This window comes from Podarcis erhardii, assembly GCF_964252035.2.
Source record: "Podarcis erhardii genome assembly, chromosome: 9".
Classification (NCBI taxonomy): Eukaryota; Metazoa; Chordata; class Lepidosauria; order Squamata; family Lacertidae; genus Podarcis; species Podarcis erhardii.
Genome location: NC_138512.1, coordinates 56794269 through 56815328, shown reverse-complemented (window position 1 = coordinate 56815328; position 21060 = coordinate 56794269). Strand labels below are relative to the sequence as shown.

The following is a 21060-nucleotide window of genomic DNA, read 5'->3' as shown; positions in this document are numbered from 1 at the left end:
TTCACAACACAAGTATAGCAGACAATACATTCACACTCTTTTGTCCTTTAAAAATACCAAAATATTTGGCATGAAAAGTTTTTTAAAGGTTTTGAAGAGGTACTTCCATGGAACTAAATTTGAGTGTACTTTCTAGAGTACAGCTACAGCTGTCTACCCAGAAAGGCAGCACTTGGATTCCTGCCTAGGTGCTATCCTTTGTAAGCCATTATCAAACACTGAGACAAATCATGGAATAAAGGACATAGGAGCTACCTTGGGAGACGAGAGGTAATTGGACTTGTAAGTCTTGCAGAAAGCTGTCAAAATATAGACAAGAGCTTAAGCTAATTCAGTGTTTGTGAAAACCAAAGAAGGTATATTCTGTCCTATGGTGTATTTACACAGCATAATAATAAAACACAGAGAACGTGCTTTGATAGAACCCAAGCAATAAACATTATAGTATTCTTTGCAAATAGAGCCCTAATCACTCTGACGCCAAGTCTCATTTTAAAAGCCAAGGGTTTAAGTAACTGGCAAGCATAGTGAAAGCTAAAGAAATATCAGAAGAGAATTAAAATTTAGACTTAAAATGAAAGTCTCAACTTGCAAATGCAACAAAATAGTAGTTATATTGCTAATACCAGTGGGTTTTTTCTGCGGGACGCAGGGATATGCATACCCCTAAACATTTTGTGAATCTAAGTTTGGCCTCATTGAGGGGCAGTATTTCAATATGAGTAGGAAAATGAGAGTACCCCTAAACATTTTTTTTAGAAAAAAAATACTGGCTAATACTTTAAGGAAGGTATCCTATGAAAATATTGCAGAAGAAAATGAAACATGCACTGCAAAATGTACTTCTTTCTTCCAGCACAACTTCTGCATATTTTACCATGGCTATTTGTATACATTTGTTCAAATCAAAGCATGAAAACAAGTGGATAACAAAGGCCAATCTAGTGTAGTATTCTCTTACTACGGTGGACAGTTAGATGTGTATGGGAAGCTCGCAAACATGACATAAGTGCAACAGGATTTTCCCCACTCATGTTCCACTGCCACTGACAGTCTTATGACACATGGCTAGGACATCTGCATGAAATATGAAGCTGCCTTTTACTACTGGTGCGTCTAGGGTGGAGGACTGCTTTCATGTGGCAAGCCAGAATCTTATCTCCCCTCCATCTCCACAAACGAACTTTGATAGGTATATAGGACAGCCTACTAGCCCATCTGACATCCTAATGATGCCAGTGATTGACACTTGTAAAGGTCTTTTGTGCTGCTTGTTGGGCTCTTTGGAAGCACTGTGCCACAGAGCTTTGCAAGCACTGCCAATTGGCAGAGCCTCTTTTGGCCAACACCTGCCTTTACCTGCCACACACCTGGTGTCATATATGACTGCAGGTGTGGGGCTGGTGGGTGTGGCCGGTGAGTGTGGCCACCAGCCTGGGAAGCCAGCCTCACTTCTGATCTAGCCTAGTGTTGACTTCTCTGAAAAGCAGGTCACAGTCAGGAGTCTTTTTGGTTCTCCTACCTGAGAGCCTTGTAAATGGAGATCTGTGGACTTAAATTTGACGCTTTATGCATGCAAAACACATGCTTTACCTTATGGGCCCCTGCTTTCTAACACAACAAGACTACTTGCTTTCATTTTAAACTGCATCACATAGAAGAAGAGAAGAAGAGTTTGGATTTGATATCCCGCCTTTCACTCCCTTTAAGGAGTCTCAAAGCGGCTAACATTCTCCTTTCCCTTCCTCACCCACAACAAACACTCTGTGAGGTGAGTGGGGCTGAGAGACTTCAAAGAAGTGTGACTGGCCCAAGGTCACCCAGCAGCTGCATGTGGAGAAGCGGAGACGCGAACTCGGTTCCCCAGATTACGTGACTACTGCTCTTAACCACTACACCACACTGGCTCCCAGTAGCCAGTGACTACGTTGTCGAGGTGGGTTTGTTGGACAGCACATACTGAACACAGAACATGCGCATACACAAATATGGTTGTGTCATACCCTTCTGCCAAGAATCTGATTGATAGCTGCACTTTCTTTCAGAGTACACTCTGCTACGACATTTGCTCTCATCTCTTTCATGTATAACATGAAAGCATTCAGAGGCTTCTTAATGTGAGGTCTTTTGGGCTCCTGTTCTTTCCTCTGTTCATGCTGAGGCTTCCTAAAGGTAGCAGGAGGAAAGGAAATACAGAAAGAACTGCTGTTACCATTTTCAACATGTTATTTCAGATGACCAACTATTATTCTGAGCAGCCATGCTTGATTGGTTATCACATTTTTGGAGAGAAGAGGAAACACCCTATATGTTATATCACAATGTTCCTCCACCAGTGGATTGGGACCCACTTTCAGGTAGTCCTCAGTGCCACAGCCTATCCAGTGCCTCCTAACTGGCTTGCCCCACCAACCCCAGATATAACCCCAGGCTTCTAGTTAGATGGGTGCTAGCATCAGCAACCCTTTGCATGCTGAGTCAAGATGGTCAGGGGCCAGTGAAGTTACGGGAGTTGGGCAGGGGTGGGGAAAGGCATGAAGGAAGGGGCTGGAAGAGGGGAAATGTTGTAGGAAGGAGAAGGGAATATAAAAGAACCAGGAGGGAGGGAGGGAGGAAATAAAGTGGCAAGCTGTTGTGTTGTGCTTTTGCAGGAGGGTGGTGGTGGGTACAAGTTGAGTGCAAAGAAGAGCATGAAAATAGCTTACAGGATATGGGTAAAAATCTTTTGAGAGACAGGTGGGGATAGGAAGCAGAAAAAGAAATAAAGGAAGAAAGGAAGAAAGAAAGGAAGAAAGAAAGAAAAAAAAGAATGCCTTTTCCACTTAAAAACATTTGGATAAGCAAATTCTGCCTAAAATGATGAGGATGTCACATCTGCAGAACAAATACAGTGGTACCTCGGGTTACATACGCTTCAGGTTACAGACTCCGCTAACCCAGAAATAGTACCTCGGGTTAAGAACTTTGCTTCAGGATGAGAACAGAAATCGTGCTCCAGCGGCGCAGCAGCAGCAGGCGCCCCATTAGCTAAAATGGTGCTTCAGGTTAAGAACAGTTTCAGGTTAAGAACTGACCTCCGGAACGAATTAAGTTCTTAACCCAAGGTACCACTGTATCTGTACTTGAGGAAAGCTGAGCTATGGACTTTCATTCTAGGGTTCAGTTCCCAAAAGACCCATTTTGTCAAGCTTGGGAATTTTATCACTGAAGAATGCCACTGGTCCTAGGGATGGAGGCAACTATTCTAGACCCTTGTTATTTTGCCTAATTCCATTCTATCTCTGCATTAACTTGCATTTTAAAGAATAATCTTTAAATACACATTTAATATTTTAATATGTAATTTCATGTGTATTCTCCTCTTAAAACTCTGAAAACATTGGAGAAGCCTGAAGTCCAGTGGACAGCTGCATCCCAATATGCTCATTACTCTGAGAGGTGAGGATTTTGTAAGCATGCAACTAACATGGGGGTTACGTTCTGGGGATTGCACCTAAAGCCAAAATTACATAAAGTCAAAACCCATTGGGTACAATGCTGGGCAGGATTGCCAAAGTCATTTTCCCCAGAACCCTGCCCCCTTTCCATCCGCCTTTTATTTTTTTTATATATTTTAAAAATACTAATGCAATCACTATTTCTTTGTTGAAGAATACCAAACATTGACATGATATTTAGACACAGATTCAATTATTTCCCATGGGAAGAGAAAAAGAGAAAGAAAGACTGAGACTACTTATTTGCCATGCTTACTCAGCTTTTAAGGCATTGCAGATGAAAGATCAATTAAAGACCAGAGGAAAACTCACACGTGCATTAAGTCACTGTCTGTGTGTGGATGTTCTTGTTTGACTTGAGGTGTTACAATAGCTGGGTGAGGGATTCCAGTTGTGTGGGGACCTGGAGGACCAGGGATCATATGATGTGAAAACCTACAAAAAAGAAAAAAGTACAGTCTTCTTCATAACTGGAACTCAAACACAGCATAGGATACCTACAAATCACTCAAGACAGGCCTAGGAGGCAGTTCATTCATACCACTTAAGAGACCATGATACACCAATGTAGGAAACAATTATTTGGCTAAAATGTGTTTTACAAATAGGGTTTTTAGTCCCCTGTTATCTGTGGCTTTGGGAATCTGAAATTAGACACAAGTGAATTTAACATGGCCAATAATTTCAAAAGAATAAAGCCCTTAACCAAAAAAACTGTTTCCACACAAGTATAAAAGATATTGAGTTATCCACCACCAGCCAACAAAAGGTAGTAATTGTCATGCAGAAAATTAAAAAAAAACCTCTAACAAAGGTAACTTGCATATCTTTATAAAAGGACATTAAAACCTGGCTTACATTTCATCAACCTTACTTGATCACATATCAAACTTTTAAGTCCCCAAGCGTGTGGGGGAAAGAATATGGGCTAGCGTTTTGCCTTAGGCACAGATCCAAATCAGTGTGCTTCTATTGGGATGGCTCATACTACAGATAAATTGGAATTAATACTTAAAATGGCATTACTGAACTAGTTTGCTACTTCCCCTTTGAGGCTTCTTTAGTTTTCTCTCCCCCCCCCCCCGAAATGTGTTGGTAAAGTAACCTTCTTGCATATTACATCAAGAAACTCACAGGGCAAGGAAATTAGCATGCACTCTTAAAGAGTACACTGAAATGTTTTTAATGGTGGCTTGCTCAACTAGGAATTTGCAAGACATCTTATTCCGAAAGATGCATAAAAACAGTGATTAAAGGGGCAATCCTATGACAAAATCCACCAAGATGAGCAGGTTAGGATGCAGCAGATCTATGGCTCAGCCAGCTGTCTTAGCCAGCATTAAGTCCCAACCCTGGCTCAGCTGAAGATATGCTGGTGTAATTTGCTCATCCTGCCTTAACCAAGGCTGGCATAAATCAGCAGAAAGGGATGTGGCAGGAGCGTGATCAGAGGGGAGGTCTTAGGCTGGATCCTAAGCCCATTCAACTTGATCATGTGACTTGGCAACCTGGCATAGAACACTATTTTAAATACCAGGCTTAGGTGCAGCAGCAGTCCCACTGCTGAATGGGGTTTGGATCTGGTGTAACTTTATGCAAGTTTAACTTACACCAGTGTGCTTTACGCCGGCTTCTTGTGCATAGGATTGGTCCCTACATGATAAAAGCACTTGCAAAGAAATGTGACAGAACCCACACCTAAATAGCAAAAGTTGTGTGTTTTAAATATGTGTAAAATATGCAGAGGTTCGCTGAAACCTTTGGGTACACCAAGCACAGGATATAGAGGCCACCTTCCCATAGTGCAGAAATGTAAAGTGTGATGCGAAAGTGTTGTCCTTGCCATGTCCCAGTTAGTGCTGCTTGCTTGCACTAACGCTGCCACCCATTCACACGCCACTATTACAGATATAACCATGTGTACACAGCTTCTTTGCCTTTATTTTAAAACAGATTTGGGCTTGGAAATTTCTTTGAGGTGCTGCAGTCTACATGAAAAGAGTAAAGCACAGGAGCAGGGAGTGAAGCCAAAGCGACTCTGATCAAAGGAGTGACCATTTTATATTTAGTGGTTATATTCATGGGATGCAAAACGACAAACACCAGTGCAGTTTGAATGACTATCTGGTCTTTTATTATCATTATTATTATTTTACATTTATATTCCACCATTCTTTGCATTACCCATAGTATTACTTAGGGTTTCCAAGAAGTCTTCTATTCAGGCACTGATCAAACCCAGACCTGTTTAGCTTCAGCAAGGCTGCGGTAACATGTGCCTTTAGACCAACATTCCCCAACCTGGTGCTCTCCAGATGTTTTGAACTATAGCTCCCATCCCTCCTGACTGCTGGGCCATGTTGGCTGGGACTGATGGGAGTTGTAGTCCAAAATATCTGGAGGGCACCAGGTTTGGGGTAGGCTGTTTCAGATTCCAGCCGTGACTATATGCTGAAGGTCATTAGCATGTGATTTAGGTAAGCTGTATAAACACAGTATAGTTTATAGGTATAAATGCATTTTAGCTGACTGGGGGAAGGGGGTAGCAAGCAGAGGCATACACCAGGATGCAAGCAGGGGAGCAAACTGCCCCTCTAATTCCAGCAGTTACACCTCAGCCACTCATTCCGCACCTAGACCTACCTTGACATGGAAGTGTCGACTGAAAGTGAGGGTGGGTAGGGCTGCCTGAATCCACTTGAGATGGGATATACAGGCTGACCTTGCCTGAGGTCACAGAAGAAAGGAACCCATCAATAATACTGTAACAGAAGTGAGCTTGCCTTTTTACCAAACACCAATGAGTTGAGATGAGAGGTATCAACGAAAGCATACTGCACTGCATTCTGATTTAGGGTTCTACAGCAGGCAACCTTGGCCCTCCAGATGTTTTTGGCCTACAACTCCCATGATCCCTAGCTAGCAGGACCAGTGGTCAAGGATGACAGGAATTGTAGTCTCAAAACATCTGGAGGGCCGAAGTTGAGGAAGCCTGCTCTACAGATTCCCGACTGAGAAAGACCACCACCACGGATCTTGGGAACATTAACTTGAACTGGATAACCTTCAATGCTACCTTTAACCTTTAACACTTTCTATAAAATGGATTTGAATAAACTAGAATTTGCTTTGTGATAAGGGGTGCAGTATTGACTTGCCAATGAAACCCTAGAAACTATAGTTCTGTGAAAACAGGGTGGGTGTCTATTGATCTCTAACAAAGAATCCTCTGTGAACTGCAGTTCCCATGATTCTTTGAGGGGGGCTCTCTGGCAGTCAAAGTGAGACAAAACTTATACCCATGGTTCCACTGCAACCAACAGATATTTACATGTCAGTCTGCCAATACAGCACATTGAAAATGGAAAAGTTTTTACTATGGGACTAATTATATTTCTGAAAAGTGTTAGTAGCATCAGTAACTCCCAAAGAACATTGATTTGTCAGTAAAGTCACTTCAGGGTGTTGCAAGATATCATTATGACCTCCACATCTAGCAAAAAGAGCATAAATGAGACCTAGATCCTAAGAACTGCTAGCTTTACCAAGCATATCCTTAAATTAACAGGATTTAGGAGTAAAGGATAAGTTTTTGTCATGCAAAATAAATAAATAATAAAATGTTACTCAAATAACCATTAAATTTATATATTTTCTTTTATCAGGATGAGGTGGAGGACGACATATATTGGAAATGTTAAATTTTGGAAGCTGATGTTACTGCATATGTTTTGGACTTTTCCTTATTTATCTATTTTCTGGCAAAAAGTGCTGGTAATAATATAACTGGCTGCAACATTCCTAAAACACCTAAACCGATTCTCTCTGCATATTTAAATGAGGTCTTAAATGACGAGGATTTGGATTAGTGACTACTATTTACCTATTGCTAGATTGGTTATCAGTGGTAACTGAAAATCTTTGAAATCCTTCTTTCAGTGAGTGGATAGTAGCTTTTAATAAGCAGCACTCTTTACTAAAGTTAGCTATTACAAAAAAGGCCAAGAGGGTGAACACACAATAAATTTATGGAAAAAATAAGATTATACATAATATATACAGGTTAAAGATAACATCAAACCTAAGTCTTTAGTCTAATTAATATAATTCCTTTCTGGCAACTATATTGATTATAGGGTATTGAGTTAATTATTTTAATAGTCCTGCCAAATCTTATTGGATCAATATATTGGGGAAAAGATTGTGTATATTTGTAAAATAATTGCATTTTTTAATATTTATGATTTCTATATGAAGGGGGCATAGTGGATTCAGATTCCTGAAATGCGGTAGTTTGAGTGCACCATACAGACAAGCATAAGAAGCACCTCTGCAGCTTCATAAGATTTTGTTTTTGCCCAGTCTTTTCTAGGCAAGGTGTTGAGGCAGCTTATTGTCTTGTTGACAGCATCACTTTTCCATGACCTACTGAAGTTACCTAGTATGGTTTGAAAAGATGCAAACAGTTCTCTTTTCTTGGTAGTGAAAACTAAGCATGTATTTTACTGAAAGATGTGTATGCAAGCAACTTGAGTGCAAAACATGAATCTTAAGAGATGGAGAGAGAAAGCAGGGCACACAGAAAACAAACCAAAAACTATTGGTTTGAAGTTCCAGTCTTCTTCAGAATGCCATATCTCACTAGCACAAATTGATTGCTTCAAATACTTTGAACTTTTTCTGCTTAGTTTACATTGTCTTTTCCTCCAGCTTGCATTGATGCAACTTCTGAGCAGGATTCAACACACTTAAGTAGCAAAGTTCAGAGAGAATAATTGATCTACTCTTGAAAGACTTCGCTCAATTCTATTTAAGCAGAGCTATCGATTGACAGATTTAATGTTTTAAGAAATTGGCATTTCCAAAGCTATTGCCCTTTCTTTTGCTCACCATGACGGTCTTCACACTTAAACAGAGCTCTGTGTGTGTGCAGTAGGGAGGGCCAGTGCACCAAAGGGTTGGGGGAAAAGAAAAAGAAATCCAAATATAGCACATTTTCAGCTACAGTAAGCAGAGCGTAAGAGTAATCTGTGCTAGACTTCATCATTTGTGTTATCAGCATTTTCCTCCAGATTCACCCTTTTTGCAAAAACATCTGCATTGAGAAAGCATTTCGAGAAAATGCCAAAACTTAAAAGCTGGAATCAAAACCACGAGAAAGGCTTCCATAGTGTAAAAGCAGCTGTACAAAAGAGAACAGGCAACACACATCCTGCTCTTTCAGATTCTCTTCTAATTACAAGGTCATTTTGAAAAGTTGCAGCCATTTTTTACTCACGGTGCTGACAGCCATTTTGCTGTTATTTTCCAAAATATCAAGGGAAGGGAAGATTACTCAAAGATCTGGGCCCAATCTAACAAGGTATAGAGAGCCTACAGCTGTGGAATGTTCATGTCTGATGTGTGTGGCAAAATGCCAAGATGCACACTCCCGGTATAACAAATCCAAAGAGGTGCAGAAATTGCCAACTATAGAACTCTAAAGAATATATCATTTTAGCTCACTACAATGCAGATGTCATTCTTTTGTTGTCCACGTCTGAATCACTCTCTTGCTGGATGGCAGTGCAATTTATTAACATGACTGAGGGAAGGTTTACTGAAGGTATACACAGGTATACACAGTCACTCTCCAATGGCTCTTCTTTAGCTGTGATTGCACCATGAAGTGCTTGAATAATTGTGTTTTCACTCTGTGCCCAATGGTGGCACAATGGGTCAGTGTGTCTGTCTGGTAACAGGAAGAATGGTGTCTCAAGCCCACTCAGGGACACCTGTGGACAGGATTCCTGCATTGCAAGGTGGCTGGACTCTTAGGGGTCTCTTCCATCTCTACACTTCTAGGACTCTATGAAAATGACCCATCTGCCACACGGACAGTGCATTGAGCAAATCAAGTTGCAATTATTCAGTGGCAAGAAGGCAGTGCACATGATCAGTGGCATTCATGTGCATGCCCCAGTCCTGAACCCTGCAAACATTTAAAGGAAAGGACTTGTGAGCACTGGCCCAAATGAACCATGTTGAAGGTACAATACATACTAGAGTTCAGTACAGTCATACCTCGGGCTGCAAACATGTTCCGTGCAGGAGGCACATTCACAACCCACAACGTTCACAACCCACAGTGCAGCATCATGTCTGCGCACATGTGTGAAGCGACCTGGCACTTCTGCGCATGCGCGTGATGTCACTTTGCGCTTCTGCGCATGTGCGAGCACTGAAACCTAGAAGCAACCTGTTCTGGTACTTCTGGGTTCGGCGCAGTCTGCAACCCAAAAACGCGCAACCCACAGTGTTCGTAACCCGAGGTATGACTGTAAATACAAACCTACACTTTATGAAACAATTGCTAGTTACAATCAACTCCTACTTCGTTATTTACTCATTGGCATTTCCACGGATTTCTACTTTTCAAAAAATGTAAACAGGTAGGAGATACTTCTCAAGCCCATAAAGGCAGCAATTATTATTATTTTAAAACAAAAACAAACATGCACACACGCAACTATGCAAGCACACACAAACTTAGTTCGGAAGCACCAGGAGGTTCTTACCAGCCAAGAGGTGGGGTAATCTGCCCAACACCACCGGGAGACAAGGGATAGAAAGTGGGCATATCAGGACCTGGAGGATGTCTGGACATGCCTGTTGAAAAGTATAGAGTGCAAGTTGTCATTTTGGGCATCAAATTATGAAATACTGTGTTAAAAAGAAATAGAAGCAACTCGTCACTAAATTAAAAGAAGAAAATGGAACAAAACCTCTAAGCCCGTAGTGCATTTAGTATTTAGTAAAGGTAAAGGTACCCCTGCCCGTACGGGCCAGTCGTGTCCGACTCTAGGGTTGTGCGCCCATCTCACTCAAGAGGCCGGGGGCCAGTGCTGTCCAGAGACACTTCCAGGTCACGTGGCCAGCGTGACGAAGCTGCTCTGGCGAGCCAGCACCAGCGCAGCACACGGAAACGCCGTTTACCTTCCCGCTATAAAGTGGTACCTATTTATCTACTTGCACTTAGGGGTGCTTTCGAACTGCTAGGTGGGCAGGAGCTGGGACCGAAAGACGGGAGCTCACCCTGCCACGGGGATTCGAACCGCCAACCATACGATCGGCAAGTCCTAGGCACTGAGGTTTTACCCACAGCGCCACCCGCCTCCCGCCTTTAGTATTTAGATTCACTTTAAAAACAAACACCCACACAACGCATTTCATCAGCCCAGATTATGAATGCTTAAATTTCAATATTTTTTTGGTCTAAGAGTTTTCCCTACCTACTTGATAGCAACAGGGCAACTAGGACCGAACTGTCAACCAAACCAAAGACACACAGAAGAAAGACTAAAAGCTGGCATGTTGTCTTCCGAAACTAATTCTTAGATGCTACAGCTGGGATATAATCTGGGTCAGAAATGTGCTTGCTACAGCTGCTTTGTGCAACAGAGCTATTGACCCCAATATATTAGGGGTTGGATCCAGATACATGCTTAGGCCCCATTTAAATTAAGGGACTTAAATTGTTACTTACTTAACCACATCATTTATGGTAACAAAATTAAAAACCACTATGTCATTCAACAAAACAGTCACAGAGTCTATCATAGGATTCTAAAGTTGGAAGGAACAATCAAATTAGTGATTTTACATGCCATATAGCCACTTTGAAAGAATGGCTGGTGTCACCATCTAGAAAATATGGATATCTACCCAAGGCCGACAGATGTTTGTAAGAACCTGTTAATCCAAGCCTTGGATCTGGTGTGAATAGCTACAGTAAAATCTAGACACTGGCTCTTAGAATGCATTTCATGTTCCAGGGGGATAGTTATAGCTATCTATCTGTTGCAACAACAACAAAATCTTACAGCATCTTAAGTGCTAATAAATTGATTGTGGCATAAGCTTTCATGCACCAGAGCCCACTCAGTGGGTAAGTATATACACCCCAAGTACAAAGAGAAGGAAGAGTGATTGATTGTGTTTCTAAAGCAAAGTCAAAAGGTCAAGCAATACAGGTCAAAGCAGTAAGTGAATCACAGTCCTATGCAGAACACAAATGACTTCAAGATCCAATCAGAACGGATGTAACCCACTGACTAGTGGATGCTGATAATGAACAGGCACTGCAAGATCAATAGCTTAAACACACATCTAACAATTGCTTTCTGTAGTGATCTAGCAATTCCTAGGATTTGCTCAGATGAAACATCAGAGCATCAAATTTGCTAAAAGAGTCATACTCATCACATTTGAAACTTACATAGGAATACCGTGATCCTGTGATCTCCTGGGACCACAAAATGCCCTGGGAATTGAAATGCTCCCTTGCTGGTATTCAGATATCACCAATTTGTCCCCATTTATCTTCTTGCATGAGAAATAAACTTATTTGATTTAAGGCAATGGGAGAAGGACATCACTGCTCAGTCATACCATGTTAGAGGATGGGTAGATGAACAAGACTTTGATTTTATGGCCATTGTAGTTTGGTCCCATGACAGTGTTGCCAGAATAGCTAGGGTAGCAAAATGGCACCAGTTTATATATTTTTAAACTCCATTAAGTGACCTATTGCTGCTGGTTAGCAGTTGCTTCAGTTAAGAAGTGCTATCTGTTAAGAAGGTGTTGTGAGGTGGAATTATCATCTTCCAGGATGAGCTGTAGACAGTAAATGACATTCAGTTAGCCTTTTGCTGGGTCCAATCCACTGACAGCAACTCCTCTGTACCTGCCTTGATTTAGTTGATCTGGTTTTCCCTCTTCCCAAGTGAGTGCTCCTGTTTTAAGAATGCATTATGTAAAACTTGAAGGTGGTAGTCTCTAACCAAAGGAATGGATAAATGCAGTTACATCATCCAGTAGACAATGTATTCTGTGGTATGACCTGGATGGCAGCTTGAAGCATATACGGTAAGTATGTCAGCAAATTGTAGTTTCCAGAAAGACTGTGATGTCAGGAAGATAAGTATGACTCTTCTTAGTAAGGCACCTGTCCTGTGAGAATGCCAAAATTTGAAACAGGATTATCTAGTTTCTGCATTCAGGGTAGCAGCTAGGATAATGTTGGGTGTGTCTGTGTAGCTTTGTTCCTGAAATTCTGTAGGAAGGTTCCCCTTGCAGCTCTGACCCCGGCAAACTAAATGAAGATATAAATGTTCCATGTAAAAGTCCAATCTAGATTGGACCCACCAGGAGAGGTCCACACATTAACTCTTTTCCAGTGTTGAGAGGATATTTGCTGTCACCAGTGCACTGCTGAGTGATGTGACTGAAGTATTCCTTGAATTGGGGATGGTGGAAATAAACTTCCATCACTGTAAACCTCTGCAACATATATGCCGATGTCACTGAGCCAAAAGAGAGTTTTCAAGACAAGACATGACTCTTCTGTCTAAGTCAGCGTGAGGCTGAGCAAGTTAACAATTTTGCCAGGTGAGTTAAGGGCACCACTCTTGTGGGCCCTTGCAACAGGCAGGAGCTTTGCATAGAAAATAACGCTGAAAAATATAGATGGATTGCTTTGTTTTGGGAACATACTGTGAAGTGCAAACTTGTGGAGAAGGTTGGGTCTATGTAGGCTCTGTTCTTGAGAGTTCATCATTCTTCATGCTCACCTGTTTGCCCCACTGCACAGCCTTAAATCAAGTCACACCATTTGTCCACCTAGGCCAGTACTGTCAACACTGATTGGCAGCAGCTCCCCACAGTTTCAAACAGGAATCATTCCTGGCCCGACCTGGAAATGATGGGGATTGAACCTGTGGCCTTCTGCATGCAAGGCAGATGCCTTTCCACTGAGCTACAGAGACCCTTCCCCAGACTGCTTACCAGATTGGATTCAGATTTCATTTGTGCTCTGGTTGGTACTGTGATGCACCAGCTGTCCTGCCTTGACTGACTGACCTTTTGTTTTCAGTATTTATACGTGATACGTAATTTTAAAAAGATTCCTTCTCTCTATACTAGGATATACATATATATACCTACCCACTTAGGTGACTGCTTCGTGTTTCTGATGGAGGAGGATCTGGTTCACAAAAGCTTAGGCCACAAGACCAGTAGTTTTTATATAGCATGGTTAATTTTCACTCTGATTTAAAAAGAAAGAGAGGAAGAAGGTTACAGCCTATAAGTCAAGGGTGGAGTACCTCTGGCCTGCTGGATGTTATTGGACAATAACTCCCTTAATCCCTGACCATTGGGCTATGCTGTCTGAGGGAGATTTTTGGGGGTCCAACAACTTCTAGAAGACCACAGATTCCCCACCCTGCGAAAAGTGATAAAATAAAAGTATATGGGGAAGCTTATCTGATCTCTCTCTCTTAAAGGTTCCATTGGAAAGAAGTCTTGAAAAACAAATCGGAATGAAACATTTTCAGAGGGGCTGAGAGAGCAGAAAAACAGCAGCTCCAAATAGGCAGCAGACCAGACTTATTAGATTAGGTAAATTGCTGCTTGTACATTTTCTGTGGTTCCCTTGTGATTCACAGATTTTGGAAACTTGCTACCACAGAGGATCGGTGGTTAATTAAGAATCATTTTCAGGCGTGTAATGGTCACACTTGATATGATTCATTTGGCTCCTGATTGTCACTCCAGCTTCAGCTAAGCTCCTTGTCTCTGACTCTTGTGGGCGCCAAGGTCAATCTTTTGTATTGGTTAGTATTTTTGCAATGGCATAAGGAAGTCCCACTGGAAATGATCCATCAACTCACATTCTCAAGAATGTACAAATGCTACAAACTCAAAAAAAAACCACCTCAAGGATTAAAGCTAATCCTAATCCCAGATGAGCCCTATGGTTTTCATGCTCTACCTAAATCTCATGCCCCAAGGAGGCACACAGAATTATGGTCACAGAGACCATTAAACCATTGATTTATTTAGTGCATTAAAGAACCAATGCAAAAATCACAGGTCTCTTTTCATATGTAAAGTCCTCTATTCTAAGTGAGAGGAGGCATAAGTGACCCTGCCATTTTGAAGGGGGGGGGGAATCTGACTACATCAAAATTCAATATAATCAAAACAGGTTTCAACATTTGGGGGTGGTTGATGGAAAGCCATAATGGCAGAAAAGTGTATGTGGCAAATAGATGGTGTGGGGGCCCCGGTTCAGGCTACAATCACTAGGGGGACAAAAGCTTAAAGTCCCCGTTCCTACACTCCCATTATTGTCCTTATCTGTTATTGTTTTGTTTTTTTAACTATTTATTTTGTGTTTTTATCCTGTATTTTTTATCTTGAGAACTGTCCTGAGATCTTTGGATGAAGGGTGGTATATTAATCAATTAGTTAATAACAATAAAAGCTCTCGGAGCAGCTTTCAAGAATCAGTTCTAAGATGGTCCCTACTCTCAAGCTCAAAATCTAAAAAGACACGAGACATGAGAAAACCAGTGGCTGTTCTGGCTCTTTTACCTTTGATAAAGGGAAGTGCTCCTCTGTTTCCCCAGATTCAGAAACAGAACTGGTGACAATGTCTAAGCCAAGGAGATGGGGTCGGTCTTGCCACACCATTCTTCCCTCACCAGACATGTTGCTAAACTGCATGCTAGACTATGGAGCATTGCCCAGAGACACAAGACAATGTCAAGCACATCAAAGTGCAAGTAGATAAATAGCGGGAAGGTAAACGGCATTTCTGTGTGCTGCTCTGGTTCACCAGAAGCGGCTTAGTCATGCTGGCCACATGACCTCTGGAAGCTGTCTGCGGACAAACGCTGGCTCCCTTGGCCTACAGAGTGAGATGAACACTGCAACCCCAGAGTTGTCCGCGACTGGACCCAACAGTCAGGGGTACCTTTACCTTTCCTTCTTTTATGTGTGTGAATATTTTATATACAGAATGGGGACAAATACAAATTTCACAAATACAAGGAACATTTATAATTAAAGAAATTTACAATGAGCAATCGTTATGTACCGAAGTGAAGAGAGGGGAGAGAGAATTAAATTATCATCCCAAACTTGCCCAGCATCCATTGTTTATGCAAGCAAGTCTGTGTAGAGGGTCCATATATCTGAGTATTTCCCATCATTTTCCTGCTTACGGAAGGCTCTTTCTGATAAATGGCCAGTTGGATCATATTTTCTGTCCATCGTATGATGGAGAGGAGGAATATAGGAAGTTTCTTTCCAGTTAAACATTTAGCCACTGTGAGTGCACGCAACAGCCAATGTCATTGCCCTTTGGTTAAATTCCAATGGGTTGGTATATAATTCAGCAACATGATCTTCTGAGAAGATCAGGGATATGTGAAAACCACATTCATGTGGCTGGTCACTTCTTTCCAAAATGGCATGTTTGGACAGGACCACATCATGGGACACAACATTGCCTAGGAGACGCGAAAGAGCCAACAGCACCTTATTTCTTCCCTCTCACCATAGATTTTTCAGTTTTCAGAAATGGCACTGCCGGACATAGCATGGTCTACCAAGCCTAAACTGTCACAACCACTCTAACCTATGTATATTCTACTAGATTCTAAGCAATCGCAACAGTAGATATCACCAGCAATAATTGCAGAGTGGCCTATCAATGCAGTGGCTACTCCCGAAGCCAGCTAAGCTGTCTCTTGCACTCCAAAATTCAAAGGAACAACAACTACGCTGCAGCAGTCTAGGCAGTAAAATACAGGAACAACAGAATCTGCCTTATACTGAGTCAGTCCATTGGTCTGTCCAGCTCAATTCTGTCTACAGTGGCTAGCTGTGACTGCTCAGTGTTTCAGACAGAAGACCCTTCTGGCCCACCTGGAGATGCTGAGGACTGAAAATGAGACCTTTTGGACACAAAGCAAATGCTCTACCACTCAACTAGGCACATACTCTACATTTTTATCCATTAGAAACTTCCTATATTACTGTAAGAAAAACTTGGGGAATTCTTCTTTAAAGGAAAACACACACACACACACATGAAATTTTTATTACGAAGCAAAGTTAAAAATTCAGGTAACCGAAAGCAAACACACACATAATAATGCAAGATCACTTTCATATTCTGAAAGCACACCATAAACAGCATTTACTTTCTGTGGTAATATCTGAAATTAAGATTAGTGTCCAAGCTAAACTTTCAGAAAACCAACCGACCAAGTAAGAAATGGCTATTATTTATTCAAAAGCAGATGAAAAAGCTGGATGAAAGGGAAAGCTTCAGGTTGAACAGCCTCTTGGTTTCCTCTAAAGAAAGCCTAATCTAAACTTTAAAACAGAATTTGGTTGGTCATTAAGAAAGGTTCATAGCATCTGCCTTTCACCTATCAGAAGCCAATTTGGGGGAAAGTACCTCCTAATGCACTGGTAATTTAGAACTTATGTACTACACTGGCAAAATGGCAGGGGGCGCCAAGGACTTTAGTTGCGGTTATTTCCACAAAAGTGAACCAGGAAAACCTAGGCATTTGGCTCCTTGATGAAGATATATTTTAGGACGGAATAATTGTTGCCTTTAGCATCCCTAAGCTAAGGGCAAAACGTGGTTGGCTATTCTGCCGAACGGCTGCAAATAAATTAAGGCCTCTCACCTTGTTTTGAGTTGACGTCTGAGGGGTGGTGTGATGGATGCGTCCCTGGAGAAAAGTGCTCATCACTGTAGGTGATAAGTGGGGTGAGAGGGTGGACCGCATGGGAAGGCTGCACCACCGGTACTTTGTTGGACTGCAAACAAAAAACAAAAAGCATTGGTATCGATTTTTAATTTTATTTTAAATAGGGCTTATCACATTTTTGTGAGGTTTGTTTTTTTTAGCATGTTTATTTGCCTAGCTTTTAAATAACCAAGCAGTTAAATGTACATAAAGGTGGCAGTTTAAACAACACCCACCCACGCACAAAGAACACACTTTCAGGTTATTGGACTAGGCAAGTTTTCCACAATCTCCTTACTCCACCCGGATCCGCACAACATTTACTCCACTAGCCTTTTAAGGTGACTTGCCAGGGGTTTGACATACCTTCTGGTTTTGCAATCTACCTGGGACTGAAAATGCAAGGTATGCTAGCTATAACTAATGGCTGCTGGGGCAGCTTTCATTGCGATTGGTCAGAAGTCATACAGGCCTGCTTCACACATAGCAATATTCTCATCACCGGGTGGGGAGGTGGGAAGCCACCAAACAGCAGGATGGGCACATTATCCACTACAGTTCAAAAGGGCAGGTACGAGGAGCTGTCCACCTCTTTGGGAATATGTATTAATTGATGTATTATGTAAAAATGGCAGAGATGCAGCCAGGGATCTAGCAGTAAACAACAACTGGTGTAAATAGTGTGACTGTCAGGTTAGCACACCCATTATTTTCCATCTGGGCTCTGCCATGACATTTTCAGCATTAAACATGGGAATGCTTAAGTCTCATTGGAGTCATTCATAGAGATCAGGGGTGGGGAGCCTGTAGTCTGTCAAATGTTGTCAGGACTACAACTCCCATCATCCCTGGCTAATGGTCATGTTAGCTGGGGCGGATGGGAATTGAGAGTACAGAAATATCTGGGTGGTCACATATACCCCACCCTTGATACAGATGCAGTGCTGGTGTCTGTCATCACCTTATTTTATGTTTCCAGTGCCTAAGGATAATCTGTACCAAGCTTTTTTAAAAAAATTGTTAAAGACATGTATATTATTGTTATTCTGATAACATACTATGAAAGGCAGACTTCTATAGCACTGGTAAAGTAATATTCACTACTGCTTCTCTACATTTAATCTGGCCACCACCATCATTCATAGACCTACTCTCCAAGGCAAGTCCCCTTCTCACTGCAATCTCACCCAGTGCATCTTCTTCCCAAGACATCATATTTTATCAAGTCATGCAGTACAATTTCATCAGTGTATGCTGATGGTAGATGTGAAGATTCCCAATACTGCTTCATTTTCATTTAGACCATCCCACTCCCAAAGTTAGGTTACTCTGAAAGTGAACAACGCTGCGGGGTGGGGGGGAGTCTATTTCATATCAAACAAAAGGAATAATAATGGAAGTGTGCTAAAAAACCACCACTACCACCACCACCTTACTGAATCATAGTCATTTCTATCAGAGTAGTGCTACCCTGGATGTTAAGGTAAAACAAAGCTCAAATAACAAAACTGTATCCAGTATTTGCTAGAAATTAGCAAAGCATTTTTTAAATAAAAAAATCAAGATATCCCACTACTACATGCAGAAATCCCCTCAAGCTGAAAAATGCTGGAGTTACCAGAATAATTCCTAATTTTCTCCCCACAGGCTAAGTCTATGCAAAACACAGAAAATGTTTGAGACTCATTTGCATTATTACACCATGTTCTGTAGTTTAATTTTCTCTTTTTCTGTAGATGGGCGCTGTGCTATCAAGAAAGAAAGCTTAGCGTATTTTTACGAGACTCCTACTGGATCCCCCTTAAGCAATATTTTTTTGCTCATAAATTTAAGATCACGACGGATGGTTGTACAGGGAAGGGAGGGTTCAGATCAAAATGCAGATACGGCTTAAAAAGAACTTCAAATAATGTAAAATATTGGGAGCTAAGGAAAGAGGAAACTGATCCAGATTTAGTCGAATGCTAATATGATCAGAATTTGTTGGCCCATATTTAAAAATACAGCGCAGGAGGTGTCTGTGTATAATAAGCATTTCTAGTTTAGAACGAACGAACACAAAGCCAGAGTCATATTTTTTTTTCTTTGTGTGTTTCCTCCCCCCCCCCTTGCATACTTTCCCTTGTTTTCAGAGCACCACCTTAAGGAGCCTGCTTTAGCAAGTGGTATCATCTTAATGTCTGACCTATCCCTCCAGTCATATAGGCTCAGAATCTTCTGCCATGAATTTTTGCTAAATTATGCTATCCTTGCTCTCCTCTTAATTTTACGGTTTTCAACACAGATTTGCTTTCCTGTGGGAAGGAGATAAGAACCTGAGGATTTTAATTTAAGCTTTGGCCTTGTCTTATATTTTGCAAGAGGGAGACAGTGCACAGGCAGGAGAGAGAAAGCAGTGCTACTCATAGGTGTTTTAAAGCCAACAAGCATTAGGCCCATTATTTGTGGCCAAGTAATAAAAGCTGTATGGATTCTCATTAAGGTATAGGAGCTGGCTTCCAAGGGTGATAGCTCAAACGGCCATCATCTCTCCTTTTTCAAAAGACGCAAATTGGATATCCAGATTCAGATTCTATAACTACACGCCTCCGTTTTCTGGGAAGAAAACCATATTAGTTTTACTGTTACTTACAAATACTTTAGAAACAAAGGGGGGGGGAGTCAAAAACAGTACTGAGCAAGCAACATTTTCAAAGATGAGCATTTATGGGAACTTTTGTCACCACCATGCATTAGGAGGTGCTGAACTGCTGTTTGGGCTCAGTAACTGGCGAGTATGGAAGTGAGAGCTGGACCATAAAGAAGGCTGATCGCTGAAGAATTGATGCTTTTCAATTATGGTGCTGGAGGAGACTCTTGAGAGTCCCATGGACTGCAAGAAGATCAAACCTATCCATTCTGAAGGAAATCAGCCCTGAGTGCTCACTGGAAGAACAGATCGTGAAGCTGAGGCTCCAATACTTTGGCCACCTCATGAGAAGAGAAGACTCCCTGAAAAAGACCCCAATGTTGGGAAAAGTGGAGAGCACAAGGAGAAGGGGATGACAGAGGACAAGATGGTTGGACAGTGTTCTCGAAGCTACTAACATGAGTTTGACGAAACTGCGGGAGGCAGTGGAAGACAGGAGTGCCTGGCGTGCTCTAGTCCCTAGGGTCATGAAGAGTCGGACACAACTAAATGACTAAACAACAACAAAAACTGGCCAGTAACTAAAGATGAATCCTGATAAGATGAATGCACTGTGAACTGATCATTCCTGGGATCAGAAATGGGCTGTGCATGTGCTGACTGAGCTTGCGTTCCCTCTTGAAGGAGCAGAAATGCAGCTTAGGGATGCTTATTGAACCAGTATTGTCACTAGAGACCTTAGTGGCTCAGAACACCTTTAGTCAGCTTATGCTAGTTTGTTAGCTGGACATTTCTTCAACTAGGATAGCCTGGCTGCAGCAATCCATGCTTTGGTAACCTCCAAGTAGAATCATGTGGGGCTGCCCTTAAAAATGGTTAAAGGTAAAGGTAAAGGTACCCCTGACCATTAGGTCCAGTCGTGGCCGACTCTAGGGTAACGGCGCTCATCTCACTTTATTGGCTGAGGGAGCCAGCGTACAGCTTCTGGGTCATGTGGCCCATGTGACTAAGCTGCTTCTGGCAAACCAGAGCAGCGCACGGAAATGCCATTTACCTTCCCACCGGAGTGGTACCTATTTATCTACTTGCACTTTGATGTCCTTTCAAACTGCTAGGTTGGCAGGAGCAGGGACCGAGCAATGGGAGCTCACCCCGTCACGGGGGTTCGAACCGCCGACCTTCTGATCGACAAGTCCTAGGCTCTGTGGTTTAACCCACAGCTCCACCTGGTTAAGAAGCTGCAATTAATGTGGAATTTTGCTGCCAGAGTTCCTAGTTTTAGGAAGGTGGTGGGAGGGTTCTAGGACCCTGCCAGAGCCTCACACCTCCTTCCCAAAGC

General features: G+C 41.9%; 1 protein-coding gene and 1 long non-coding RNA gene across 6 annotated transcripts in view; one reads left to right on the top strand and one right to left on the bottom strand.

The window, feature by feature from the left end:
* The window catches only part of LOC309350414, a 691638-nt gene that overhangs the window by 127581 nt on the left and 542997 nt on the right, over positions 1-21060 (top strand). The window lies entirely within an intron of this gene.
* LEF1 (lymphoid enhancer binding factor 1) overlaps positions 1-21060 on the bottom strand; it is a 98300-nt gene that overhangs the window by 20242 nt on the left and 56998 nt on the right. For 4 of the 5 annotated variants that reach the window (XM_081877054.1, XM_081877055.1, XM_081877057.1 and 1 more), the window contains exons 5-9: positions 17030-17162; positions 10055-10145; positions 6141-6224; positions 3810-3932; positions 2004-2166 (exon numbers count right to left, since the gene is read on the bottom strand). In XM_081877054.1, the coding sequence (XP_081733180.1) occupies positions 2004-2166; positions 3810-3932; positions 6141-6224; positions 10055-10145; positions 17030-17162 (594 nt within the window). The remainder of the gene's footprint in view (positions 1-2003; positions 2167-3809; positions 3933-6140; positions 6225-10054; positions 10146-17029; positions 17163-21060) is intronic. The other variant, XM_081877058.1, reaches the window with a different exon arrangement.